The 26,222-nt window shown below is 41.6% G+C and overlaps 1 protein-coding gene across 5 annotated transcripts in view; it reads right to left on the reverse strand.

The window, feature by feature from the left end:
* Positions 1-3,044: 3,044 nt before the first annotated feature.
* The window catches only part of CRADD (CASP2 and RIPK1 domain containing adaptor with death domain), an 81,375-nt gene continuing 58,197 nt past the window's right edge, over positions 3,045-26,222 (reverse strand). For 2 of the 5 annotated variants that reach the window (XM_061454613.1, XM_061454614.1), the window contains exon 3: positions 3,045-3,563. In XM_061454613.1, the coding sequence (XP_061310597.1) occupies positions 3,268-3,563 (296 nt within the window). In that variant the 3' untranslated portion in view covers positions 3,045-3,267. Of the gene's footprint in view, positions 3,564-10,831; positions 10,897-19,348; positions 19,574-23,833; positions 23,932-26,222 lie in introns of all 5 variants that reach the window. The other 3 variants (XM_061454615.1, XR_009743592.1, XR_009743591.1) reach the window with 3 other exon arrangements.

Genomic DNA, 26,222 nt, shown 5'->3' on the forward strand with positions numbered 1-26,222 from the left:
AGACCACATGCTAGCCTGAAGCCTGGAATGGCCACATGCCTCACTGGAAGCGATGAGCAGTGGAAGAGAGATGAGTCCTTGCTGGGGGCTGCTCTTGGCTGTCAGCCTGACCTGTGCACCAGTCCTGGGGGCATGGTGGGCAGGGAGGACAGAAGCCCCTGTGCAAGCCCCCTGTCATCACCCAAACCCGGTGGCGCAAGGGAGTTGAGGCCAAGGGAGAGATGGGGAAACTCGTTCACTGAGTTGCCTCACTCCTGAACAATAATCAAGTTGCAGGCTTGTCTATGAGTGAGATTTAAATAAGTAACATTTGCTCCCAAATTAGCCAGAGAAGAATAAACATTTTAAGACCTTTTGGCTGTCCTAAGAGAGAATAAGAGGCCTTGCTATACATCTGAAGAATTAAATTGTCTTAATTGCATCCTTGTGCAAAATAAAGCATTACATACAGAAGAAAAATATTTCTAAGTGGATGGAAAAATCCACTGGGTTAAAGGAATACTACTGTCAAGTTAAATGTGTGCCTGCATTTGTGTGGTGCAAAAAACAAGCTTTAATAAAACTGAAGAGTCTAATAGGAACATTTCTATGAATTTAAAAATAACAGCAATGGAAACAATCTCATAAAATAAGTAAACCTCTCCCTTCAATATTTGCAACTCAAGTATTACAACATTATTTTCAGGCCTGGGAATGTGAAAGTAACCATAAATTATGAATTAAGTGCTTTGTTCTACAATATGAGAGGCCCAGGTTTTAAATTCCTTGTCGAGTCGCAACTCCTTTAATTTCAGTACCACTGCTGGGAGGCAGAATTTTGCCCACTGAAAGACAAATTTCAGTGGAGAAACTACCTGATACGACACTCACCCATCAGGTTTCCAGTGGCCCATAGGAGATACACAGAAGGATACCTGACCTGTAGGGAAGGCTTCTTTGACATGACACTTCATACCTACTGCAAGCTGTTTTCTTAACCACTAAAAAAGACTCTAAATCCATTATCTATGGATAAGCTGACATTGGTCTTACAAATGAACAACATGAAATGCAATGTTCACCCAAAGAAGAAGGTACCAGGGACCCGTGAATGTGCCCATCACACTGTTTTACCACCCACACTGGCTGCCTTCCTGGAGCTCTGTGCTCATGCTGGGTTGAATGGGGATGACTCCCTTTGGAGACCAGTCTGGCTTTAGACTTGGTCCATGCTGGCTCAGAACAAGATAAGATACTTGCATTTATGTCACTGGGAGCCAGCTTCTTCCTCTGAATCATGTTTTCAGTAGTTTCTCCTGTTCCCCATCTCCAGCTTTTGCTCCTCCAAAGTGCTGCCAGGGACACTGCTTTGCCCCAGTTCCCTAAAACGCGGAACATGTTTAATGATGGCATTAAAGCATCATGAAACTGAAAAATAAATAAATTCCAAGGCCTAAAGTGATTTGCATTTTTTACTTGGCGTTTGCTGATAGGCTTAAACTCTATAAGGAGCCATAATAAGATATGATTAGTTAAGATCTGAGTAAGGTATAACAGGATCATGATTTACTCAAGGCCATAACTGTATACAGGAGATTCAAACCAAAATACCACCAGATTGCTTCAGGACCTGCAGGTGCTGACCTTGCTAGGGTGTTTTCTTATTTCTGTGCTTCTGAAAAGACCCAAGGCAGAAACGATTTCCTTAAAACCTGTTTGTCTTTCCTAATTGCCCAGATGTCTTCCAAAATTTGGATATAGGAAGAATTAAAAAAAAAAAAAAAAAAAAAAGAAAAAAAAGAAGAAGAAAAAAAGAAAGGCAGTAATTCTTACCCCAATTAAGACTTTTGATGAAGCAGCTCTCAAATCATGAGGCAGATATTGCAACATCCTGCAGGATGTTACTTGGTAAGACTCCGTAGTCTACCATAACTTGCTCATAAATACAACTGGAAATCCTGTATCCAAACTTTGTTCCTCATTTACTGTGCTGCAAACTGCTCAGGGAGAATTAAGACATATTCTGCCTCTTATCATCAGGCCTCAGAGAGCAGCTGGTCACTCCCATTGCCTCCAGATACATACCCTGTGGCCTTATCCCCCTTTACCTGGTCAGCAAAACCTCAGTGGTGTCTTCCAGTAGGAAGAAAATCTCTGAAAGAAGTGGAAGAGAAAAGCCCAGGCTTTACTGTTCTTCTGGATAAAATCTAATTCTCACAGGTCGTACAATTACATCTGGCAAAGAACTGGGGACAGGAGACACAGTTATGTCTCCTATTAGATTCAGAAAAGCTGGTAGAAATCAAATGAGCCTGGTGGAAGGCACAAGCTGGAGGGACAGCAGTGAGGAGCACATCTTGAGCAGAAAGGATCTGCAAGCTTCCCTACCCTGTTGGGCATGTGGTGGCCAGAGGAAGATGACTGTGAATACTTGACCTAAAAGTAAAACTTTTGTGAAACAAGACTGCCCGGATCCAGAGCATAGTGCAAGACTCAGCAGGCCCCAGGCTGTCTCCCATGGACAAACATGGACAACTGAAAGGTTGTCTCATTTTTCAGGCCACTTTTCACTCTGTTTGCCTGTTTCTGCCTATCTTCTGGTCACTTTTCTGCTGTGTGCCTTCCCTGAGAACTCCTCCCCTGTGCTATGCTAAGAGATGGCATACACACACGGTGCCAATCTCCTTGCAGATACACCCATTAAATAATAATTAGAGAAACCCTCTTGGACACACCAATTTCAAAGGCAGACTAAGGTGGCAGCCATTTACCCTAGAAAGAAACTCCATGTGCTAAAGCTTTTATAAATGTGAAATTAGCCACTTGCAATAACTGTTGTAAAATTGTTAAATTAGCAACAGTGATTATTCTCATTTCTTGCTGGGGTATCAGGGAACTAGCACAAAACAGCAGCAAAAAGGACTCCTCCAGCAAATAAGTTAAACCAAGTGTTGCCCCTTCAATGAAACCAGAAACCTTGCTGAGCTCACTGCAGGGGCGCCTGCTTACAAGCAGTTTAAGTGTCACCCTATATCCCCACTGGAAAAGTATAAAAGTGAACAGGAAAGCGTGATCAATTTTTTAATGCTTGCTAAAAATTAATCTGGCATGAAAAGAATTACAAGCCACAAGATGCCACAGGAAACTGGAATGTTTAAGCTTAATAAAACCATAGTTCCCAATCCCTTTTTTCCAGTTTAAAGCATCAGATCTTCAACATGCATTTCCACGAACCCTCTTGATTTAATTTAACGAAGTACTTGAAAGCTCCCGATCAATAGCAAGGCTTCACTCAAGCATATACTGTATCACAGAAGGATCCACCTCTTCTGCCATCAGACTGGCTTGCAGACTTTGGATTGTTGCTTTTTTCCCCAAGCGCTGTCTCCACAGGACAAATGCAGCTACAATCTGTGACTGCAGGTTGTGGGGGTGATTGACTTTACATCGATAGATGTCAGTATGGGACAAACCCAAACACAGAACTATATGCTCCCATTCGGGTCCCAGTCTCCTCGCAAGCTTGTTCAGCTGCTGATCTGTCGGTGAAGTCTTCAAAAGAAATGGTGCAATTTCAGTGATATCTGTAAACAAAAGGCATACACATGTCAGTAGGTGATGCTGCAAATATTAATGTAAGACCTTGATAAAGGAGGCAATAAGCAAAGCTGAAGTAAAAGAATTAATTAAAGAAATGGATTACATACTCACCTAGAAAAATTAATGCAATAATCAATTAGAAGATTAATTAGAGGAAAGCTAATGCTCAGTGGACCATACTAGGGAGCCTATTCTGACATTCACATATCAGAATTCTACTCCAAAGCCAAGACTTCCAAAAGTAATTACAGATTTCAGGATAGTGAACACGAAAGATTTTCAAGGAACACGTCTCCAGCAGCCATCGCCATCTGAAAATTAATCTGCTTGCACCAATATGATATAGCGGCAAATGACGAATGTGGGACCAGTACTATCAAATTACTTCTATTCTGGGTCTCTGTTTATACACTTTGAAAATAACTTTTGATTTCTTAGTTACTAGGTATTATTTGATTTATTTTTTCTGTTTTGTTTTGCTGAGGGCTGCTCCCAGGAAATTCCTCAGTCTCCTAAGATGCTACTTGCCCTGTGTGAGCTGTTATATACGGCAAACTCATCTTGAGGAGACCAGCTCCAGGTCTTTTCTTCTATTGAATAAACCCATCAGCATGATTCAGGTGAACCCAAATGGGCATCAACGTTGTTCCCAGTACAAATTATGCTTCGTTCCATTTATAGCAACATTCCTGAAAACAGGCATTTTTGTGCTACAGCTCCATTCATCTGGCCTCCTTGAGGTTGTTTTCAGGACAGTCCCGTGTTCTCTCAGAGATTTCTGCCCTATGTCCCTTAGTATCATCCGAGCACCCAACATGCCCCCAACAGTTTATCTGAGAAGGCGTTCAGCATCAAGCTAGCATCTGAGTCATGGAGGACAGGATCAATATAACTACTGAAACAGCTTTCACAGGAAGCATTAAGGTAGCTGTAATTAACAGTGACAAAAACCTCCTGGGGACTGCACCAAGTTATTTCTTACAAACGCAAGTGATCTCTTTGTGTATTCCCTGTGGCAATCTGATCATTATGTTTAAAAAAAACAAAGCATTAATACAAGCAGTATTAACAGCAGAGTGAGAACACAGTACTATTCAGAAACATGCTGTATGGTACAGGTAGTCTAATTACACTAGGATTAATTATCACCAAGGAGAGAAATAAGCACTTCTAGAATACAATCCATCTCACCAGAAAGATGTCTAAAATAAGCGTGCGAATCACTCCTCTAAACATGTACATTTCCTCCTATTGATTATAAAAGGAGCCCTGGTTATAAGCTCGGTTGTTGACGTTGATGCTGTAAACACTCAGTGATGGTGAAACAATTATCTTACCACCTGTAAATGCAAACCACATAGCAGTTACTTTAAAAAGGTGTATTTAGAAAAGCAGCATAAGATATCTATAAAGTACATTTGCTCTTCAATACCCTTTGCAAGCTGAAATGAAGGGTCAGCGCAGCCTGCAATTGCTGCTCTACTTTTGTTTCTGAAGATACTGCCTCAAAACATCAAAAATATCCCCAAGAAAAAGCTGATTATAGCCTGTCAATCTGAAGAGGCAGACACCCTACAGAAGAGCCGCTTTGCAAAATCTAATTTATAGCTCCAATATCATACTCTCAGCCTCCACTACAGCAGAACAGCAACACTAGAAAGCACCGCTCCTTCATTTTATCAAAAATAATTGGTTTTGCATAGAATATCCACAGCCTGCAAATAGTTGTACAATTTAAGCCCAATCATACATAAGTACTATACAAAGCTGCTTTGAGTAAAGGGAAAATTGCTTTCTGAAGACTATTTAGGTCCCTTTGATCTTTCTATCTCCAGATTGCCAAAAAAACCTGGGGCAAGTGGCTGGTTGGGGGACAGAGCAGAGGATGCTCCTGAAGAAGGCTGAGCAGTACCGGTGGGGCGGCCCTGTGCTGTCACATCACACGTGTTACCAGCTGCACAGGCAACAGGACAAGGGACTGCCTTTCATGAATGCAAACATTTGAGAATAACTAAAATTTTAAATATAGCTACACTGTGCTGTCACCAGCACTGTTTTTTGATATTAAACCATTGACTTGGCTTATGGTCAGCTATTAACCATAAGGCAGTGTGCACAAAGGAGCGCTACCTGCCAGCCCGGGCTTTTTGTTCTCACGCTAGAATTTTTATACTTCATGTTCACTAGCAGAATGATTTTATGATACTGAAACAGGATCAAGCAGGGAGGCCTAACTATAATACATGTCAGCTTGTCCATCCAGCCTTTGATATTAGGCAGATTTTTTGCTGCAACAAGTATCTTGCCTTCAGCCTGTTATCAGCCCTTTAATAAGAATAAGAATAAAACCCATCCAGGAAATCTTTTCATCTTATGCTACCATCTGATTCTAATATGGACATGGAAAATTCTGGGACAGAAGCCAAATGTTAAATTTAATACAAAGGACTGTTATTTTAGTCCCATTTTATTTTCTGTGATAGCTCTTTTTCAGATCTGATACAAAGTCACTGAGGAAAATCTGAGACAAGTATTCTGTGATGGAAAATATTATTTACAGGTATAGAGAAATATTAAGTGGGATATTTCAGTTATGACAAATGCAAAATCACAAAAAATTTGGATATGTTCTTGGATCAATGCCACTCTTAATTTAATAAACATAATGGCATTTCAGGTAAAAGGGAAATGAGTTTTCTGCGCTCAGCACCCAAGCTGCTTTGAATACATTGCAAAAACATTAAAGATGCCTTTTTAGTTATGTTTACTACAGACCTTCTCTTATAATCTCCATTTGTCAGGAACTGCCCTAGGGAGGTAATGAGATTAGAGCAAAAGCTTCAATTATGCAGATCCTGCAGTTGTATCTGAAAGGTAAGTTTAGGATATTGAGACCTCAGGTTTTGCAAAAGAAATGTGAAGCTCTTTTAGCTTGAGGTGGATCTGATGTGGAGGTGTACATGCTTATGTTAGGTATATGCTTCAGATTAGCAAAACAAGGACTGCATTGTTATAAACAGGAAGAAGCAGGGCTTGGGGCACCACCGGAGGGTGTTGTGGCCTTCCCAGGAGATGGCAATTTCGGTGCCTTCACCTCCAATGAAACACCAAGTTTTCACCATGGTGTTTCACTTGGTGAAAATGCCCAGCTGTGACCATGGTCTATACCACAAAGCGTCAGGGCTGCACACTGCAGAGACAGAGAGGCTGAACCCTCACTGCTCACACTGAAGCCACTAAGTCCCTGAGGAATGGGGAACCAACCGCTTTGTGCTGGAGAGCGAGCCAGCCTGGTGCAGAGCTTCTCTTCTGGGTCTGCTAGCCAGACTGCTGACATGGCACTTACAACCCTTAAAATCCCCTTCCTCCTGGCTGGAGAGAGGTAGGTAGGACACTCTCCACCCTGGCTCTGGAACTGAAACTGACCCAGAGAAAGACACACAGATCCTTCTATGCAAAGTTGCAGCACGAGGAAACGTTCTTCTCATCTCCTGCTCTCGCTGGTCAAGGAAGCTCATCTACCCTAAGACTTTATCCTAGATATCCCCGTTAAAAAACAGGAGATGTTGACAACTCCTGGGCTGTGTGTACATCTGTGCTTCCAGACTGCTACACAGACTGGGAGATACGATGGTGCTGGTGAGTATGGACAGAAAACAGAACTGGATACAAACAGACGGTACCACAGATAAAACAGAGTAACTCGGATACCAAAGCTATATATGGGGCAAAGGCAGGTGGTCACCGCTTTAGAATTTCTTTTTCTTTAGGACCTCTCCAGCTTTAAGTAGGAGACTCCGAGAAGGTATTGCAACAATGAGAGGGATGGAAAATAAACTCACCCCAGCTCTGTCCCGCTTGGCACAAGTGGGAGGATGCAAGATAAAGTCCAGTGAAAATGGGCTTTGAATCACTTCAAGACTCGTTTCTGTTTTTGCTTTCTCATTACCACCTCTAGGTGATGAAAAAAAGCAGAGACCATCTCTTAGGCTGACTTGCACCATGAGAAAATCTTTACCAGCATCAAGTCACTGACTTCCCACTCTGCTGCTGGAACGCAGTGGGGAGCAAGCGAGCTTGGCTCCAACACAGGTCACAGCAGCAAAAAGTGCTGAGTCATTTTTTGGTGATCTGTAAAGTACCCAGCTGATTCCTCAGAACTGCTGGCAACCCCAAGTGCCTTCTGGTTTTGTCTAAAGGACCCCTCTCCATGTAAGAATGACTTCTCTGTGCACGACCAAAAGCATCTCTTGGAGATCAGGGAGCCTTATCAATACACTTTTACACAGTGCAACACAAAAGCAACTGGGAAGGGTCAAGAATGCTTCCCAGCCTCTAGAATGGGGCCTGGTGGAAAGAAAACTACCCTGGGAATCAAGGGATATGCTGAAATAGAGCAAAATTCCATGCAAGAACCCTTGGCAGAAACAGTGCCAGGCAAAAGTTCAATTTCTATATAATCACATCAGAAACAGGTAGGTGATTCTGGCCTTCAGACCCTGCATAACTGGAACTGGACTGCAAAAAAGAGTAACTGCTTAGGCATACATCTGGCCTCAGCATCTCCTACTAGTAGGTGCAAAGAGTGATCCTTCAGTGATCTGGGCTGAAGTCACTATTGTTCACTTGACCTTCTTAGAAGATGCTGCTTGCAATTTCTGAAGAGTTCAAAGCAATTATTTCAGAGTCCTCTTTAATTGCCTTTCCTGGCATCTGGAGTACAGTTCTTCCCTGAGAAGGGCTAAAGTTAGATCAAGCACTTCCAGAAGCCGCAAACCAAAGCAGCTTTGTTTCCCCCAGGTGCAAGTCCTACAGTTGACTCATGCTTCAGGACTTCTCTCCTCCAGCTGCTTACTGATTCTCAAGACAGTCACGAAATTGCTCCTCTCCACAACAGCAAGAAGGCAGAGCTCTTGAGGTTGGCCAACAGGTTCAGGAGCTACTAAGGTGTACATGCATACACACAATGGCCCACAGCAGAGGAGCACACAGACTTGGTTACTGTAAGAAATTATGCTAAAAGGGACTTTGAAGCTCTACAGAGCCATTGTGGCTAACGTGCCAGCAGCCGGTAACATTTGGAGCACTTCAGCTAAAGGAAAACATATATATAATAAACAACCTAGTTCCAGGATCTGCTTCACTCCAGCCCCCTTGGAGTGCAGTGCACTTGACTTCAACTAGCCTGAGCCACAGACCCAGCAGTGGGCACTGAAAAGGCATGGTCATGGTTGCCAAGGCTGTGAGCTGTGTGTTTAGGCAGCTGTGTTACACTCAGTAAATTATTTAATGACTGAATGTCACAATAGGAAATAACTTGCACACAGCCAGCTATATTTACTTTAAAGTGAAATCCCCTTGGCCTGAACACAACAGTAAAAGGGGGTCATGAAGCAGAACAACACTTGGTGGATCAGGCTGGGACAGGCTTTCAAGAGCTGTGAGGTGGGGTTGCAGAATCTGAACTGGAAGGTGTGTAAAGCTCCAACGAATGGAGAGATCAGAGACTTTGAGAGCCGCAGCCCCCCTTGAGCTGCCAGAGATGCTGGATGAAAGGGAAAGCAGAGAGTAAGGATTTCGAGGTATCCCAGTGGGTGCAGTAGATCACTCAAGTCAAAGACAAGATCATGGTGGATGTTCTTGAGAGAAGAGTGCAATAAACAGAGGTGCTGGGTAACTGCAGGGGATGGCATGGCCTGATTTGTTAGGAAAGGAGGTGGGAGGTGACAGTGGGCCTCCATTTGTACAGCTGATCTTCTGCCTTCTTGTTCAGCTGTTCTTTCCCAACCCAGTCCTAACAGGCGGAACTGCAGGCAAAGGCCTGCCTTCTTCCTACAGCACATCCAAATTCATGAGCTCTAAGCCAACCTGCAGCAATGAAGGACTAGTGTGCCAGATGGGAAAGTATCATGCCGGATATATGGCATTTGGCAGGCCTGCATGGAGAATGAAGCACTTACTCCCTCCTGTGCAAGTTAAAAATGATCATGAAGTTTATTTTGTTGCTGTGAACTTTAGAACAGTCTGATTCAGGACCTGTTTAAACACAAGAATCAAGCTCAAATGCCTGATCAGTGAAAACAGCAGAACAGACTATCCAGAAACTAACCCCTACTATATAATTTGGGTGCTGGGTTTTTTCTTGTTGCTGCTAATGAAACATCAGACAGATTCAAAGGCTGGGAAAGGAACATTAACATTTTGCAACAGCTCCAAATAATCGTACTCTACAGAATGTGGAAGAATATTTCTCTTCTATGTATCACCATATACATATCTTTTCTATATACCTGCAAACAGCATGCATCTCAAAGTCCACCAAAAGTCTATTCAAAACTACCAGGTCCTAGTGGTCTGGTCTTAGTGGGTTTCACCTGGTCTTAACGGGTTTCAAAAAGTGTTTGGCCAAGGAACGGGAAGAATTGAACTGTAAATCCTGTACTATTTGAAGACAGATAATTGACCCCATTATAGATATATTCCCATATATAAAGTTAATACACTCAGATTAAATAACCTAAAAGAATACTAAAATAACTCGAAGAAGATGTTAAAATAACTTGGAGAAGCCTTCTCTGGCTTTTAGTATGTGCATTGTTAATCCTCTGTTTCTTTCTGTCTATCTCTCTCATAAGTCACATAAATCACTGTGAGATCGAAGACTGTAGAAGCTCTTCCACTTATCTGCAGACTGCCTCCTCTGTAGACTTCTGCTCATTACCAAAGGGATGCCCACCTCCTTCATCCCATTTGAGGCTACCAGAGGACACCACTTAATGATGACTGCCAAGCATGCATTGTTCTCTGCCTGGGATTCCCACTTCTTCCTCCCACAAATCTGACTCAGCACGGGGAAATCCTGGTGATGGAAAACCTGCACCTTTGTAGGAACAACAGGCCCAGTTACCTTTCCAAGAATAAATACCATCTTCTCTAACACAATCAAAATCAAATCTTGGTCAGTTAAACACCCAGACTAAACTACAGCATGGAATCTGTACTGTAAGTTCATTAAAAGAAAAACACCTAAAACAAAGGTTTAGAAAGTGGCACTTTCTTTTCGACAGACATTACAGTAAAACAAATTTGACAAAGAATTTTATGTTTATGCGAGTATATGCTGCACTTCTGCTTCACAATTGCAGGATTGTAAAGTTTCTGTAGGTTGGTAACTTCTGATCTGATGAATACAAAGCCATTAATATCCAGAATAATATCAACCTCTGTCAATTACTGATCATAACATACTTACTCATAAGTGTATTTCTGTCACGGTAACTTCCACTTCCATGCCTCGTAATTTAATTATGAAAGGCACTAATCAAAATAAAAGCAAATATGAAATGTATTTTTAAGACTGGCTGCATTCTTCCACAACATGCTGGTTTTCATGACTTGTATAAAAGACAGGAAGTTGTCTGCCTTATTTTAAATAATTTGGAATCTAATACTATGACAGACAACGTGCAGAATAAATTGTGGCCATGATCCATGATAATCAAATCTATGGCAACTTCGAACGGTCTCGCTCAAGTGAAGCAGAATCCACCCATGGTACAATATTCAGCTCCTTCCTGCCAAAAGCTTGCTGGGTGTCTGAATTACTGGTGTTATTAAAAAGTACATATATCTTCGTTTGTTGACAATCTCGTCTCCTGTGTGAGCTCTCAAGCATCATGCTTTGTGACATTAAACACATTTTGGGCATTAGGGTAGGAAAAATAGACAACGTCTAAGATTTTGTAAACCTACAGGCAATTTAAAGACGCAGATGTTTCTGTTTTGGCTCAATACCAGCAGCTAATTTGTGTATTCTTTATCACTTGCTAATGACTGCTTAGTAGCTGTGGATGTGGCAGCAGACTGCTAAACCTGAAAAAAAACATTCAGATTTAATGACAAAAATTTTCAACTGTATTCCCACTACGAAGTTCCAGTAGCTACTCAGTTTTCCTGAACTTTCTCTTAATCTGTCTTACAGGTTTTGTACCTCCACAGATCTCTGTTATACTGATGGTCTTCAATATTACTCTATATTAAACAGATTGACAGAGAAGTTGCTAAATAAATTCATGCTATCATAAATTTTCACCCTTTTCAAGCTATAGGGAGCAATCCCTGCGTTTAAGGAGTTGAAAGAGATTGGGATTTCACTTTTTAATTTGCTTTTTATTTGGGAAGAACAGGGAGGAAGTTTCAGCAGTTAATAGAGTGGATGTTACTCTGCTTCCCTAGCATTTCTCTGCTGTTGCATACCATGAAATCAAATAGTTAATTTCTTAAATAAAATAGTGACGATGGACACATGCAAGGAAAAGAATATCTATGCAGAGAAAACACAAACACAATATACTATAATATCTGCTGTCTTTTGAAGCAGGATTACCCAGCATTGCAGACAGGATTGGACTTTACTGTGTTTTTATACTTTTTTATTTCTAGGAGCATTTGATGCTGCTGTAGCACTGAAGTGGAAGTAAAATTTGCTTGATATTTCCTATCGATTTCTATATTGTTATACATAAATAAGCTATATGCATCAGCACTGAAGCCACAGCTAACAGTGGAATCATCACATTAATATGTTCGATATAAATGCAGGAACAGGCTCAGCATGCAGCATTACACTAAGGAAGAAAGAAATATCTACTTAGCTGCAAGGTTCTGAGGAACACCTGAGCTGCTAGGAATTATTTGGAAGAACTGCTTGAATACCGATACCAAGCATTCAGACCCTGGCCAAAGATTTTTTCCCAAATGAACAAATGTGATTTGAAAAGTTATATGGAAAGAAGATGTATGACTATTTTTTGGAAGCCAGAACAACTACTTGTGAGACAGCACAAAGCTACCTGACAGCCGGAGAGAGCAGAGATAAGAGCCTCTGGTTTATATGCTGGCAGTCACACCAAGAGTCAACTCTAGAAATAATGCCAAAAAAATCATATTCTGAAGTATGCCAGTGGATTTCTACATACCTTTGAATGCTCTGCAGTTCTTAGTGAATTCAATGAGTTTGTTAATACAGCACTTTCAACTACTAATTGTTGGTCTGAAGCACACAGAGCCATCAATTCCCTCACTCAGGTTTCTCCGCCACGCTATCACAAATAATAATTAACAGAGGATGGGTGTATGAAGCCACAATGATCATAAACTACATTCATATTTGCAGTAGGCTTCTCATGGTTTCACAGGAGGCAAATGTTTACCCATGTGGGCTGGGCAGCTCTGACAGAGTAATTCACCCACTCTAAGTGCAAACCAAAGACAACTGGAGCAATTAATGATTGTTTTGTCAGCTAGATGACAAACTCATCATGCAACTTTTGTCAGGGGATTGGAAGTTAACTTCTTTGACAGACCCTACTTCAACGTTTATTTCAAATAGCCCGAGCTGTCTTTCAAAGACCTGAGGCAAGCGCTAATCCTGCTCCTCCTTTGCATGCAACAATCACAGCAGAGTCCTTGGGCTTTTTATCTGTATCTGAGTACAATAAGTGAGTCAATTTTTTCACTAGCAACTTTCCTACCGAGAAATCTGTCTAAAGGCTAGAACAATTCAACAATAAAATCATGGGCTTGGGCTTCAGCTATCCATGTTCCTTTCACCGAACAACAAAAATCATACTGCCAGTATGAAGGATTCTTTTTTCCTGTAAGACAACTAATTGTACATGTTTCCCTTACAGAACTTAAACCAAGTATGACAACAAGGCATTATATTTAGCCTTGATAAAACTGTTCATTCCTCCCAGATACTTTTTAAATTCAAGTTGGCTCTTCTTTTTTCTTTGGCTCGAGTAGTTAGAAATATCAGAACTGAAGATCTGTGCAACAGATGGAGCTCGGTTGAGAAGAATGCCTGTAAGGATCTTTGCCTGGCAGGTGTCAAACCAAAATTAATACTGCAGATATTATGCTTTACTGAGCTTCAGATTTTAGCAAAGTGAGACTGCGTTCCTTCCTGACCACAAATATATATTAATAGAACAAGCCATGCAGAGCAAGCTAAAACAGTACTATCATTATGCTGAATCCTACACTGCTTGGCATTTTATTTAATCATTTACACCCATGCAAAGCAAGTAAATAAAATGCAGTGGGTTAGTTGAGTGTCTCTTTACAGACATTTTGCGCAGGTGTAACAGCCTTCACAAGATGCCATAAGCAACATGGACTTAGACCCCTCCTGGTTTCTTTTTCCCCTCTTTTTATTGTGTCAGTGCCTTAAAGGCTTATGAACTTTAGAAGACTTTCTGACATTTGAAAATCCACAGGGAAAACCAGGTACTGGTGCTGAAATACACAGCTCAGCTACAGTTGCTCGCTACGCCTGGCTTGCTAAGTGGGATTCATCAGCCTGAGTCAAAAGGCAGCGCTTTCCATAGGTGTCAGGAAGGAGAGCTTCAGGTGTCATCATCTGCTTCTCTGTATTTCCACACTAGTGGGAGGCTTAGGATCACAACCAGCCCTATCAAGTGCCAAGTCACCTGGAATCTCATGGATGGTTTAACGGATCAGTCCAAAAGCAATTCTAGTTGACCAAAAGGGAAGTCATTTTAGAAGGTCACAGTCACAGGATTTTTAAAATCTCACATTTGTAAAACAAATATGAAATTATATTTGTGTGTGTATACATACATATACACACATATATTTTCAAAATCTTAGTTAAAAAAAAAATGAATGTCTTAGGTATCTGCAAGGCAAATTCATCCCCTTCTTGAGTTCATCCCTACAAATTCAGGTTAAGGAAATGTCACATCACCCTGTGAGAAAAAAAGATGAAAATGGGAACATAGGTGAAGTAATTTCTTAAACAGGTCATAATTCACAGAGCATTTTACACTACTGTAGGTGTTTCCCCTCTGAGTCAGCACTGACCTAACATCCCATGTGATGTGCTCACTGGCGTGGCTCGTGGCTGCTCTGTGACACGGCTCGTACAGGGTGACAAGGCATGCTGACCAGCTGCAGTCATAACAGATCCCAAGGCAGCACTGAAAGTAATGAGGTGACTCACAGCTGCAGACCAAATTACTCTTACTCACTTAGGAGGAGAATTTTGCCAAAGCAACTGAAGCCAGATCAAAATCAAACAAGCTATTAGCAAACATTTGTATTACTTACAGTATTTGTAGAAGATTTATGCTAGCATCAGTGAGACAATCAAAACACAAAACCTAAACTTCCAAAAAAATCTTTTGCTTAAACAATTAATTTTCTTGTCTCACACATCAGAACAGTGTTTTCCTTCATAGTTTTGTAGTCTAATAGCTGCCAGATTTTGGTCCAGAATTGAAATTTCTGTCATACTGGCATTTGTACATAGCAAATCAGAAATACAAATGTTTTAACATCAGAAATGAAAAGGCTGGAAGATCAGACAGACCATAAAAGATTTGTTTTACTTGGTTTGGGATTTTTATACAGCCATGGCTAACCAAAGCAAGACTGAAACAAAACCAAAAGGCAAACCAAAAAACTAGACAAATCTGTTCTGTCCCAGAGATGCAGAAACAGAAACGATGCTTGTGTCCCTGTCTGAAATCCTGCTCTGAACAAGAGAGAAGGGCTGTTCTTTCCTTGACAATTGTTCCTGACATCCCAGCTACCTCCTACAGCTAACAATGGAAAAGCAATCTTACAAAGCAGCATTTTTTTTTTCCTTAAGCAAACATCTTTTTAGTTGTACAAACTCAGAAACAAAGAGATCAGGGTTTGTTTTTTTTTATAATGCTGAAAATTTTAGTGCCAGAACCGTAAACATCAGTATCTTTCTCTTCCATCTTCAGCTGTAACTGTCATGCGTTGGTTGAATTTAATAAAGGGATCAAACACATCCTGCAATGAATGTTCTAATTGACTTCGGTGGTAGACAGCACGAAGTATTTTGAGCTTCACAGTCAATGTGTTACCTAATTTTGTGTATGTGATCATCACAGAAGAGCCAAATGATCTGGTGATGTGAGGTTAACACATTCTGCCAAAGTGGCCTCAAATTTCCATCAGCAGAAATGCGCCATACCACATCAGCATATGCAAACCCAACTTTGCTATGTGCAAACCACACAAACAGTGCCCAGGTACCTAATCTGACCTTCCACTTGCACTTTAGTGTGTGTAAATATGCTAACAACAGGCACAGAAGGCTCATGTGAAAGTTTACAAGTTCAAGTGCAAAAGGCAAATGAAAATCTGGCTTCAGTGCTTTGGTTTTCCCTCATTTTGGGAGACTCCAGTTTTCTAAGTCTGCTATGCAGTGCAGGAGTTGCTTCCTAAGGCCAAAAGACTGATCTATTTAAGTATCTTTATTCAGTTTTGTAGATTGAAAACGAGGGTTTACTGTCTGCTCAAAGAGGTTGACAAGAACATGAAGGTACCGCTACAACTCAAGACTTTTCAAGATGCATTATTTACTAGATACTTACTGATATTAACACTGTATTTGAATAGTTTGAGAACTCTAGGCATCCCATGAAAACTCCTTGCCTGAGGCATAATGGCATTTAAAGATTTACAAAGGTTTTCCCATCCAAAATTGCCAAGTGAATGGAGACAGTCAAGCTGAAAACTGTAAAGAGCCTCAATGTTTTCAGGAAGCTCTGTGCAGGCAGACTGTGAGGCTCGGAACAAGAAGCCACTAGTCGTTTTTAAACAACCCAGGTCCAAAGCATTCGACAAGGAGACTCAACAGACCCCTTCCGTAAACCAAGCAAGGAAAGCAGAAGCAATTTTTAATATTGTTCTTTGTGTCAGGCAGTTATTTCCACATGCAAGTAGAGAAACTCGGTCAACCAAAGACGCCTGTGTCTGTAAGTGCAGTAGGAGCACAAGTTTTACAGGGAACGGAAGTATATTTGGAACAGTTGAACACAAGCTTAATGAAGTAATTTCAAGCAATGTATAAAGTTGTCTTAGATATACAACTGTAAAAAAATTGTAGCTCTGTAAACCCATGGATTGCTATTTTAAAGACAGTTTCATTAAGAGACACAGCTTGAGAATACGTATCAACTAAGATCAGAGCTACACGCGGGGACAGCAGGAGGCAGCTGAAGCAATCTGAAGCACAGTTCTGGTGCTCATTGGTCTCTGACCCTGAGAAAAAAATATAATTACTGCATGAATGCACATATTGGACCAAAAGAGAAAGCCTAGGAAAAGACAAAACTCTACTAGAAAGAGATAGTGAGAACTCCTCAGGTTTTATGAAATGGTCTACAGCTCTGTACATACCAATCTGATATACTTTGTCAGACTGACAACACAGCTATGGCTATGATTTTGAAGTCCGTATTTTTCTATGGGAATCATTAAATATGACACACTTATCCTGTTCAACAGAAAAACAAATCTGCCTCTACTTCTCATTCCTCTGAAGCCTTAATTTAATTGTGCAACATTTGCTTTAGAAACATATTTGAAGATGTTTTAGATATTACTTCATTTGTACACCATCCCAGGCTTTCCAGGAACTCTGAACCAACAGCCTCCTAGCCTTTCTTAAATCTGAACTACTGTATCTTATGGCTTCCACACTGTACTGTCTGGAAACTCCCTGTAAGACTGGCCTGCTAAATACAAACATGTCAGGAGGAGACACTGTGCCGGAAAGTTTGCAATCTCAGGCATGGGTTGTGAAAAAGGCTTTCCATGTATTAGTTTATGTACACAGAGATTGCTGTGAGTATGTTCAAATAACTCCAAAGAGCTGAGCCTACACAGGTACAAAAGGAAAAGCATCAGAAGAGCTGACAGCCCAGCAAGCTCATCCATGCTGGATTTCCTGCTCACGACCGCTGCTTTCAAAGGTGCCCATTTCAAGATGCTGACGGCTATGCCTCTGCAGCTTTAATCAGAGAAACTAATTTACCAAGTCCTAGAAATGTAAAATAATAAATTGCCCCAAATAATCTCAGAATGGAATTGAGCTTACTGGAGTTTGGAAACCCACTGAGGTACTGATAACCAAAGGGAGCAGACAACCAAAGAGGTCAGTGGCTATTTGAGCTAGAAAGGCTGAAACATTACGGAGACAAATATGCACACATGTGCCTGGGACAAGGCTGGAGCTCTAACCTTGCAGCCCTGTGCAGAGTGGATCTTCTTGAAGCTTCTGAGCTGCAGAGCTGAGAAGGCTCCGCACAGAGAAGCTCCTGTGCACTTAAGATGGAGACAATGAAGTTTTGCCCTGTTCTGTTTTCAGTCATCCAGTGACGACAAGTAACTCATTAAAGTATCTGAAAATATCTCCTATCTGTGTTCTTTGCTCATGCAAGTTCTGCCATGACAATTTCTCAAAAAATCACGAAAAGCCACACCAAGACTGTAGCTGATCTGCGGTCTCTGCTTATCAAAGCATCCTCCAACACCTGCACCTCACCTCTATTCTGTCAGTTGCTTCACGCAGAATTTAAGGCGCTGGATTTAATCTGGAAAAAAAACACCTTTGAGTCAAATTCTGATGTCTGCATTTACACAAAGTGAGATTTTTGCCAGACAGCGTAGATTCCTTCTGGTCTCCCACTCTTAGCACTGACAGTCTATTCCCACCATCTGCCATCTCCTCCATCTCTCTTCTCCTCCCTGCCTTGTGCTGCAGCTGCTGGAGGACTCTGGAGCTGGAGCAGGGTGCTACCACCATGTCCCTCCATCACAGAATGGCAATTGGTCTGCCTCCTATCCCACACTGGGCAGGCACGCGGACCTCCCACCGGATGGGTGGATTCAGCTGTGTCAAAGGTATGCTGCAAGTTTTTCCGTAACAAAAACCCCTCCTACTTTTAAATAATGAAATCGCTTGCTTTTTTTTTTTTTTCTTCCTTGTCCAGCTTTTTCTCTCCTTCCCCACCCACTTTTTGAAGCAGGAAGGAAAGTGACAGGGAGAATAATGATTTCCTCAGCTTCTGTTGGAAAAAAAAAAACCACAAAAATTTTCCACCAAGACAGATTTTTTTTTCGTTTTTTCTTTTTTCAGTGAGGTTCAGAAGCCATTTTTTTATTTAAAATTTCCTAAATAAGTGTCCAGTTAATACTGGCATTTGTTGTGGAAGGTAGCAGAGAGCTCGCACCTCTGTTTCCTTTAGGACAGATCCCAGCCCTAAGTTTGACAAGAGATCAGCTTTATTTTTTCTCTTGAACTGTATTTTTGAAAACCATTTTCAGGGTTTCAGTTGTGTAAGTCAAACCCCATAGTCCAGTGCAGATGCACAGCTTGTGATGCTTTTCTTCTGCCAGTTGGCTTTGCATGCCCCTGGTGTTAATCCCCACTGCCTCCACGTTTGGGAAGGAGGGAGGAAAGCACTGGTGAGCGAGGAGAGGACAAGAGCAGCCAAAAGCCAGGGCAGACCTCCTATGCATGGAGAGTGTGACAGACATCAGAGCAGCCAGTAAAAGAGAAGAAAAAAGCACGAAGGCTGTTGATTTTCCAGTGGTGTTGATGGGCAGGGGTCTGATCAGGTTTGGGACCCTGCAATCACTGATGAGAACAGCGTGCATGTACACATCGCATGCTGCCTGTTTCTGCTCAGTAGTCAACTTTGTTTAAGGTGTGCTTTGTCTGAGCAGATGGCAAAGCATGACTGCTGCTGGGTTAAGATTCTGCTGCCAAACCAGCCCCTGGCTGTTTTCAGAAATAAAGACTGCTGCTCTTTTACCAATGCAAAAATAGACGTCTTTCCAATTCCCTCTTTTTTTATGTATCACAGGAGAACATACCTAGCCAGGCTACATAACTACCTTTACACAATATTTAATTAACTACCTGCAACTATCTTCCTGCTTTAACTGGCAGTGGAGGGTTGTTGGGGGTTTTAGAGGCTACTCCAGCAGAGCCTCTAAGGGTGTGCTGTGGTTATGAGGCAGCATGGCTTCCTATGGATATCCCCCCTTCCAGCAGTGCGACTAGGATCACTGGCACAGCAAGATGTAATTCAGTGCTACCCTGCCCCAGCAGCAGGGTGGTGGCCCCCTAAAACTCAACAACTACCTACAAAACATGAAGTAAATGGAGTCCAGTGACCATCATTGGCAAAAATAAGTTCCATGCAAACCAACACAAATAACAGCTCTTGGAAACATGACAAGTTCTGGGGACAACCAGCCTCCATCCTCTTTCCTCCACGAATCTCAGCATCCTTGTACCTGGAAACAGGAGTGGAAAAAGCACCCAATCACACACATACACAAACAGCTTCTCAGCAGACCACCAGCAATTCTTGATCCAGTGACAGCAGGTGAAACACACCAACCCTACACCAGCAATAAAGTACTGATGGGTCAGATTTTATAGTGTCAGCCCAAATTCAGTATCACAGAGCATGCACTGGCCAAGCCAGCTGCTCTCTCAAGCTCCAGTAAGACTTGAGCTGCACTGCGTGGAATTGCTGCTTTCCACATGGAACACCTCATTGAAAGCACTATCTGCCACAGATACTGCAATAGCACTACGCATTTTTGGTGTGATAAGCTGAACTTAGAGTGGGAAAGAATTGCTCTGTGAGCTGAAAAGCAAACCAAACAAGTGATAAAGTCTGGAGCTTCAGGCCAAAGATTTTAATATCTGGTGCTGGTCCCATTTCCCCAAACAAAGGATAAGTTTATACACACTGTAGACATTTTCTGTCTGGAGCAATGCTAATACATTACCTCTTTATTTACACTGTACATGAAGTGTCCTGCACCCCCACCCACTCAATGGCCTGAACCTAGACCCACCCTGTTCTTGTTCTGGGAGGAAATCTAGGTGTGTTGCAGAGCTGATGGATCCCGATATTCTGCAACAACATCAGATAGAATAGACAACATGGGTCCGTCCTCACAAGACTCCAGTGTCTGCCCAGACTGATTTTAATATTGCCTGTGGCAAGGAGAGCAGGGAATGGCAAACAGATCTGGGGCAGAGCTAAAAGCTCAGGATTTCTGGAGTCTCCATCATACGCCATAATTGCAAAATCATGCCTCCTGTCTTCCACATACACAGCAAATCTTTCTTCTCCCTTCATCGTGGAGGAGGTTAGATGACTACGAAACTCCCCCAAGCTTTCCATACTTTGTTTTCTTCTCTTATTTATCATAAAATAGTAGAATCAACTAGGTTGGAGAAGACATTTAAGATCATCAAGTCCAACTTTTACCCCAGGACTGCCAAGTCCACCACTAAACCATTTCAGAACCTTACTTCAAAATAAGTTCAGGCCACTGAACGTGGTCTGGACTTTTGCTTCGTTCTTATTTCTTCATAGGAAATACTTCTTTAAGCATGGAAAGGACCAATGATGGGATAACCATGCAAGTCACCCTATTATGCCATAGAGGAAAAAACTGTATGTGCTGGTACGCTGTGGTTTTCATTCCTCTGAAAGCTGCCTTCCTCCAGGGAATTCCAGTAATTGGACTAATTGAAGTGTGTTTTGACAAGTTACAACAGCCCAGTAAACCCACCTGTGAAATTACATCCTGGTAGCATCTTCCAAAGCAAACTAACATCTTGGTATCACAGCTCATCTGGGAAGCTACTATGCCATAGCTTTCATTTGTTATGAGAACATAGCTTGAATTTTTGTTTGTTGTAGATAACAGGTGGTGTTACACCAATCGATGTGGCTTAATCTTCCCTGTCTCAGGCTTGCATACCGAAAGAGTGCCTACGGATCATCTTGTGAAACTTCAACCAGAATAAAAACATATAGTCTTAATTTATTCTCATTTCATCTACTTTCTTTCACTTGAGGTCACTCCCTCACAAAGCCATCAGCCTACCCCTAAGGTTGTCTGTCCATCCCCAATAAACAAAGTAACCAAAGAAAATCAGAACAAGCTGCCAGCGTAGATGCTGGCCTGTTGGCAAGACAGGGACACTGCCAGAGGACAAAGGAACAAGCAATGTTATACTGAGAAAGCCTTCTTACTACCAAAACCAGCTATGCCCATGAGCAACAGCCACATACCACATGCCAGGCATAGCATACGGTTCCCATCACTTAGGTCTTCTTGGTTTATTCCATTACTTCACAAGCCTATAGGTCTCATATTGCCACTTCTTTGCTTGCCACTGTCACAGAGAGAATATATTGGGCTGCGGAGGAAGCTCTTATAAACAAAGAATTTAGGATTCAGAGAGCAGAAGCTTTAAAATTCTAGAGGTTAGAACATTTTGGAAAGTAAGCCACAAGAAGTATGGATGGACCAAATCCATCCCGGCTCCTGTGCTCAGCTGCAGCCTGGACAAATTAGCACATCCCGGAGATATCTACCAAGAAGACAAAGGAGACAGAAGCAGTAAAAAGGAAGGAAGTCCCAGACTGAAATACTTCACTTCTCCATATTTTTCTTCCTGCATATCCCAGAACAGAAAGCAGACAGATTTTTTGCACAAGTGACCAGGATTTATTAAAGACAGGATATTGATATGAAACATTCATGACCCTCAACTTAGCAGTATTTCTCTTGGATGGGGTAACGAAGCAAATTTATTACATATCAATGCCAAGAAGCTCATAATAAAAATAGAGATTATAGTTCTCAGATTCGTCAACTCAAACCAGATATATTTGAAAAAACACTCCAGCAGGAAGAATGTAAATCTCTTAAGAAACTTGGGCTACCAAAGCAGCATATGAAATACATACTTTATTCAACAATTGCATACAAAGTAAATGATTTGATTTAAAACTCCTGAAACAAAGGCAGTCTGTGGAGACATGAGGAGGCCCCTTGCATGTTATTCCAGGTGTGAGGAAGATAGAGATGTATGTTAGACATAAGCAAAGCAAGCAGAGATTTCAGTGCGTTTCAAGTTGATGATTTTACGACTCTTGAAATAAAATAATAAAGCATGGATAAAGCAAGACAGAGAAATAACTGCAACTTCTTGGGAAGCCAGGCTTCAGCAAAAGTTCAGACAGGCCACAGCCACAGCAAACCCCACATCAATTCTTCCCTGATCATCTGGTCCCCTCTTTCCTTCTGTTTCTGACCTTCGGTTCTTCCTCTACTGGGACATATCTAGTGGAGAATCAGCCAAAGGGGACCGACCCACTTACTAAACTCCTAACAGTGAGCCTTGAATATTTCATTCTGCTTCTGCCACACTCCCTGTAAAAATGAAAGACCTCTCTTCAAAACATTCCCAGAGCTTGCCTGTGTTGCATCTGCATGATCTGCGCAGCTTCAACATGTCAACATGCTGTTGAAGAAGGAACTCATATGCTCTTAAGTATGACTGAAGGCATTGTCACTACTGAAAGTTTCCATCTATCAAAGTGTAACAGACCAACTCTTTTAACAACTTGTCTCTCCTAATTTCCAGAGATACTAGGGGGAAACATTTTGATTTTAGCAATAAGGCTTTCCAGGGTTTCCAATCCGTCACTTCTCCCAGCCCATCCTTGGGAAAAAAACAAATTAAAAAAATCCTGCTGAAATCCCAAAAAAATGCAAAGCAAAGAAAAATAAAACAAACAAAAAAGTAAGTACCACAGTGTTTTTAATCACCTTCCAAAATACAACAAACAAAAAAAAAGCATTTAAAATGGCTTTAGTTTCGGGAAGTTACTAATCATGAGATCTTTAGTGCATGTCTGTGTTTAATAGAGAATGTAATGGAAAAAAAAACCCAGAACATTAGTGACCATCCAAGAAAGATTTCATGAAAAACAGGGTGGAAGGAGTTTGTTTGGATTTAATGTTTCCCCAGAAGCATCTCTAGTCCAAACATTACACCACAGGTCAAATGGAGGGGAGCCAGAAATTCAAACACTTTAAAAATAGCCCTTAAAAAGGAAAGTGAAAGTGGCCAGTCCAGTTTCACCTTTCATGACCATGAAATGAAAATTCTGTGATGAAAACCAAATTTGGGGTCTGGTACCATCACTGAATGTCAGTAAATACTGCAATTTATGCATGGTAAGTCCAACAGGAAAATATAGGTCCAGCTTCTAAAATTCTTCCATACTAAGCAATTCAAGCTGGTACTACTGCTTGTAAGTATGCTTACATTAAAATATTTTGAACTCACAGTTGAAAATACTAGACTGTCCTCAGCCCCCGATGCAGCCCTTCCAAGCCACCTCCTTGCAGATGGAGAACTCAGAAAAGCTCTGCCAACTGCAACCATGATCATAAAAAGTGCCTGGGGCAACTGTCTTGGTAATACTTCACAGCTGTAAGTTTAGTCTTGCCAGCCTGTTTTACACATTGCAATACTCAACTTTCCTTTAGATGTTCCTTCCAATTGAAGGAAAGTTACCTTTTTAATGTTTGGTAGCACTCAGACTTTGCATCCTGATGCTCATGTAGGTTCATTTGTCCTTTATAACATTTCCCTGGGCCTCAAGGTTGAAGATGCTGAGGGAAGAGAGAAGGATGGTGATGAGCATTACAGCACTGGGAAGCACTGACATCATCCCTAGTAGATTCTCACAGACAACCCCCACAATTCCCCTAAATGCCTCTCAAATTGGCAAGATAGCAAAATGTCTGTAAGGCAATTTTTCTCTCTTCTCCAGCTCTCTTTGAAAGAGAGACGTGCACCATTAAACAGGGAACCAGAAGGTTAAGCATTAAATTGCCTGAAAGACAGTGCACTTGAGTCCCAAACAAGCTGAACATCTTAGTCTAAGAAAAGGCAATTCCAAACTTCTTGTCAAGCATCATTGAGAAAGAAGTGATCTTACTCAAGGATGAAATGACCAGCAGCCTGCAGCACTGAAGCACGAAATACAAGCTTTGGGAGAAAAGTCTGACACATTCTCAGAGGATGCTGACAAGAGCTTGAAAAGCTAATCTCTCCTGAGGCTCATAAAGCTGAAGGTAAACCCCCTGAGAAGGCAGGGGAAGTGATACCTATCTACTCGTCATGTCATCTTGTGGGAAAAGCTGTAGCCTCAAAGAGTAACAAAGAAGGAAAACTGAGAAAAGACAAGTTCTGTAGTTTGGAATGCGCCCAGAGGGGGAAAACTGCTCCAATACTGCAAGCAGAGAACTTCAGGTTTCAGAAGCAAGCAAGCTCTGTGTTTCTTCAGAGAAACAGGCAAACGTAAACGGCACTTCAGGGAGAAGATGCTGATGAAAGGTATTGTGCTGAGTGCTTAAAAAGAGAAAACTGCTCCAAACAGTCAAGGGCTCCACAGAGGTCTGAACAAATGAAAAGTGGGAAATGCAAACTTGCAGGATTTCAAAGACTGGATTTCCATGGCACCTTGAGATGTCTTCCTGAGGGCTGAGGCTCCCTCTATGCTGTGAATGGGGCAAGTGAGACTTCTGAGAGCATGATCGACAATAGCTGGCAGAGTGAGCATGAAACAGAGAAATGAGAAATGCCAACCCATACTCCTCTCAATAACATAAGAGCCTAACACAGGACATATGTCTCCATTCATGGTTCTCCATGTAGAATCCTCTTCCAGAGCTGGATAAATCCTTTGTTTCAAAAGTAAGCAATATCACTGTCTCACAATGAGATCTGAGGACTAGTACTATCGCTGACCCACTTCACTCAACATGCCTAGTCACCCATAGTTCGATTCTAAGGAGGTTTGAATTCACACCCCTCAGTTCCCAGAAGACTGCTCTAACCTCTTGGTCCCTCCTAGTGAAGCTGTTCTTCTGGCTGCCCTCAGGCAACTAAAGCATGAAGCATTTTAGCCTCCTGCCTTGGTGTTCGCAACCAGTGGTTGCGTGAGAGTCTGCAAAAGACTAGTGAAACTCTCAGTCTGAGCTGCAAAAGGAGATGAGTCTTGAGCAGGACACAGGAGAACCTCCTGTCCCAGCATGGTGAGTGGAAGCCAGGGAGGAAATAGGAAAAATGAGTCAACTGAGGAAGCAGTTCTGGCAGGAATGTCTTTGGTTTTTAAACAGTCTGATTTAGAAAGGAAAAAAAAAAAAAGGGGGGGGAGAAAAATAAAGGCTGTGGTAGAAAAAGACCAGTCAATCAATTAGCCAGTCATTTCCAGTTCAAATATTTCCATAAGTGCTTGGCAGTGTTTTCTATGTAAGGGATGTCTACTGCTGGTGAAAGATTTCTTAGATGGCTAAGAATTCCCCTTGATGACAAACTCTCCTCAGACAAGCTCCAGTCTGGGCAATTTCCCTTTGGAAGCCCTCACAACTTGGTAATTTAGTCAAGCATCCTGAGTCTTCTTAAAAGAAAAGCCCATTGCCTATCAGTTGCATTTCCAAACCTGAAACACTGACAGAGACAATGCTGAAGTGTAGGAAAATTCCTAAATTTAAGACACCGGGAGCATACTGTGTACCTGACCTGAATAATCTATCTTCACAGAAAACATTCACACAAATCCTCAATATGTCCCAAACAGGCCTACAAACAAGCTGTGTTTAAGAATAATTTTGTCTGTTACTGAAATTCAGCCTCATCTGAAAGCTGGCAGTTCTTACACAGAAAAGTATACAGCTGTAATAAAGTGAAATACTGCAATATTAGCTATTCTGATAACCTAAACTGCCCCTGAAGTTCTAAAACCTAAATAATGTGAGATTTGGCCATGGTTTCAATTGAGGCATTTTTTCTTACAGAAAATATTGTGAGCTTTCAGTCAGCCACATGAGCTTGGTACAGATTTAAAAGATAAGGAGTTTGTGATCTGGCTCTGCAAGCAGGCAGCAGTATGGTCCAC

Source organism: Pezoporus flaviventris, unplaced genomic scaffold (genome assembly GCF_033815535.1).
Source record: "Pezoporus flaviventris isolate CSIRO_AGI_PZ_B2104156 unplaced genomic scaffold, CSIRO_AGI_Pfla_v1 ptg000016l, whole genome shotgun sequence".
NCBI classification, from domain to species: domain Eukaryota; kingdom Metazoa; phylum Chordata; class Aves; order Psittaciformes; family Psittacidae; genus Pezoporus; species Pezoporus flaviventris.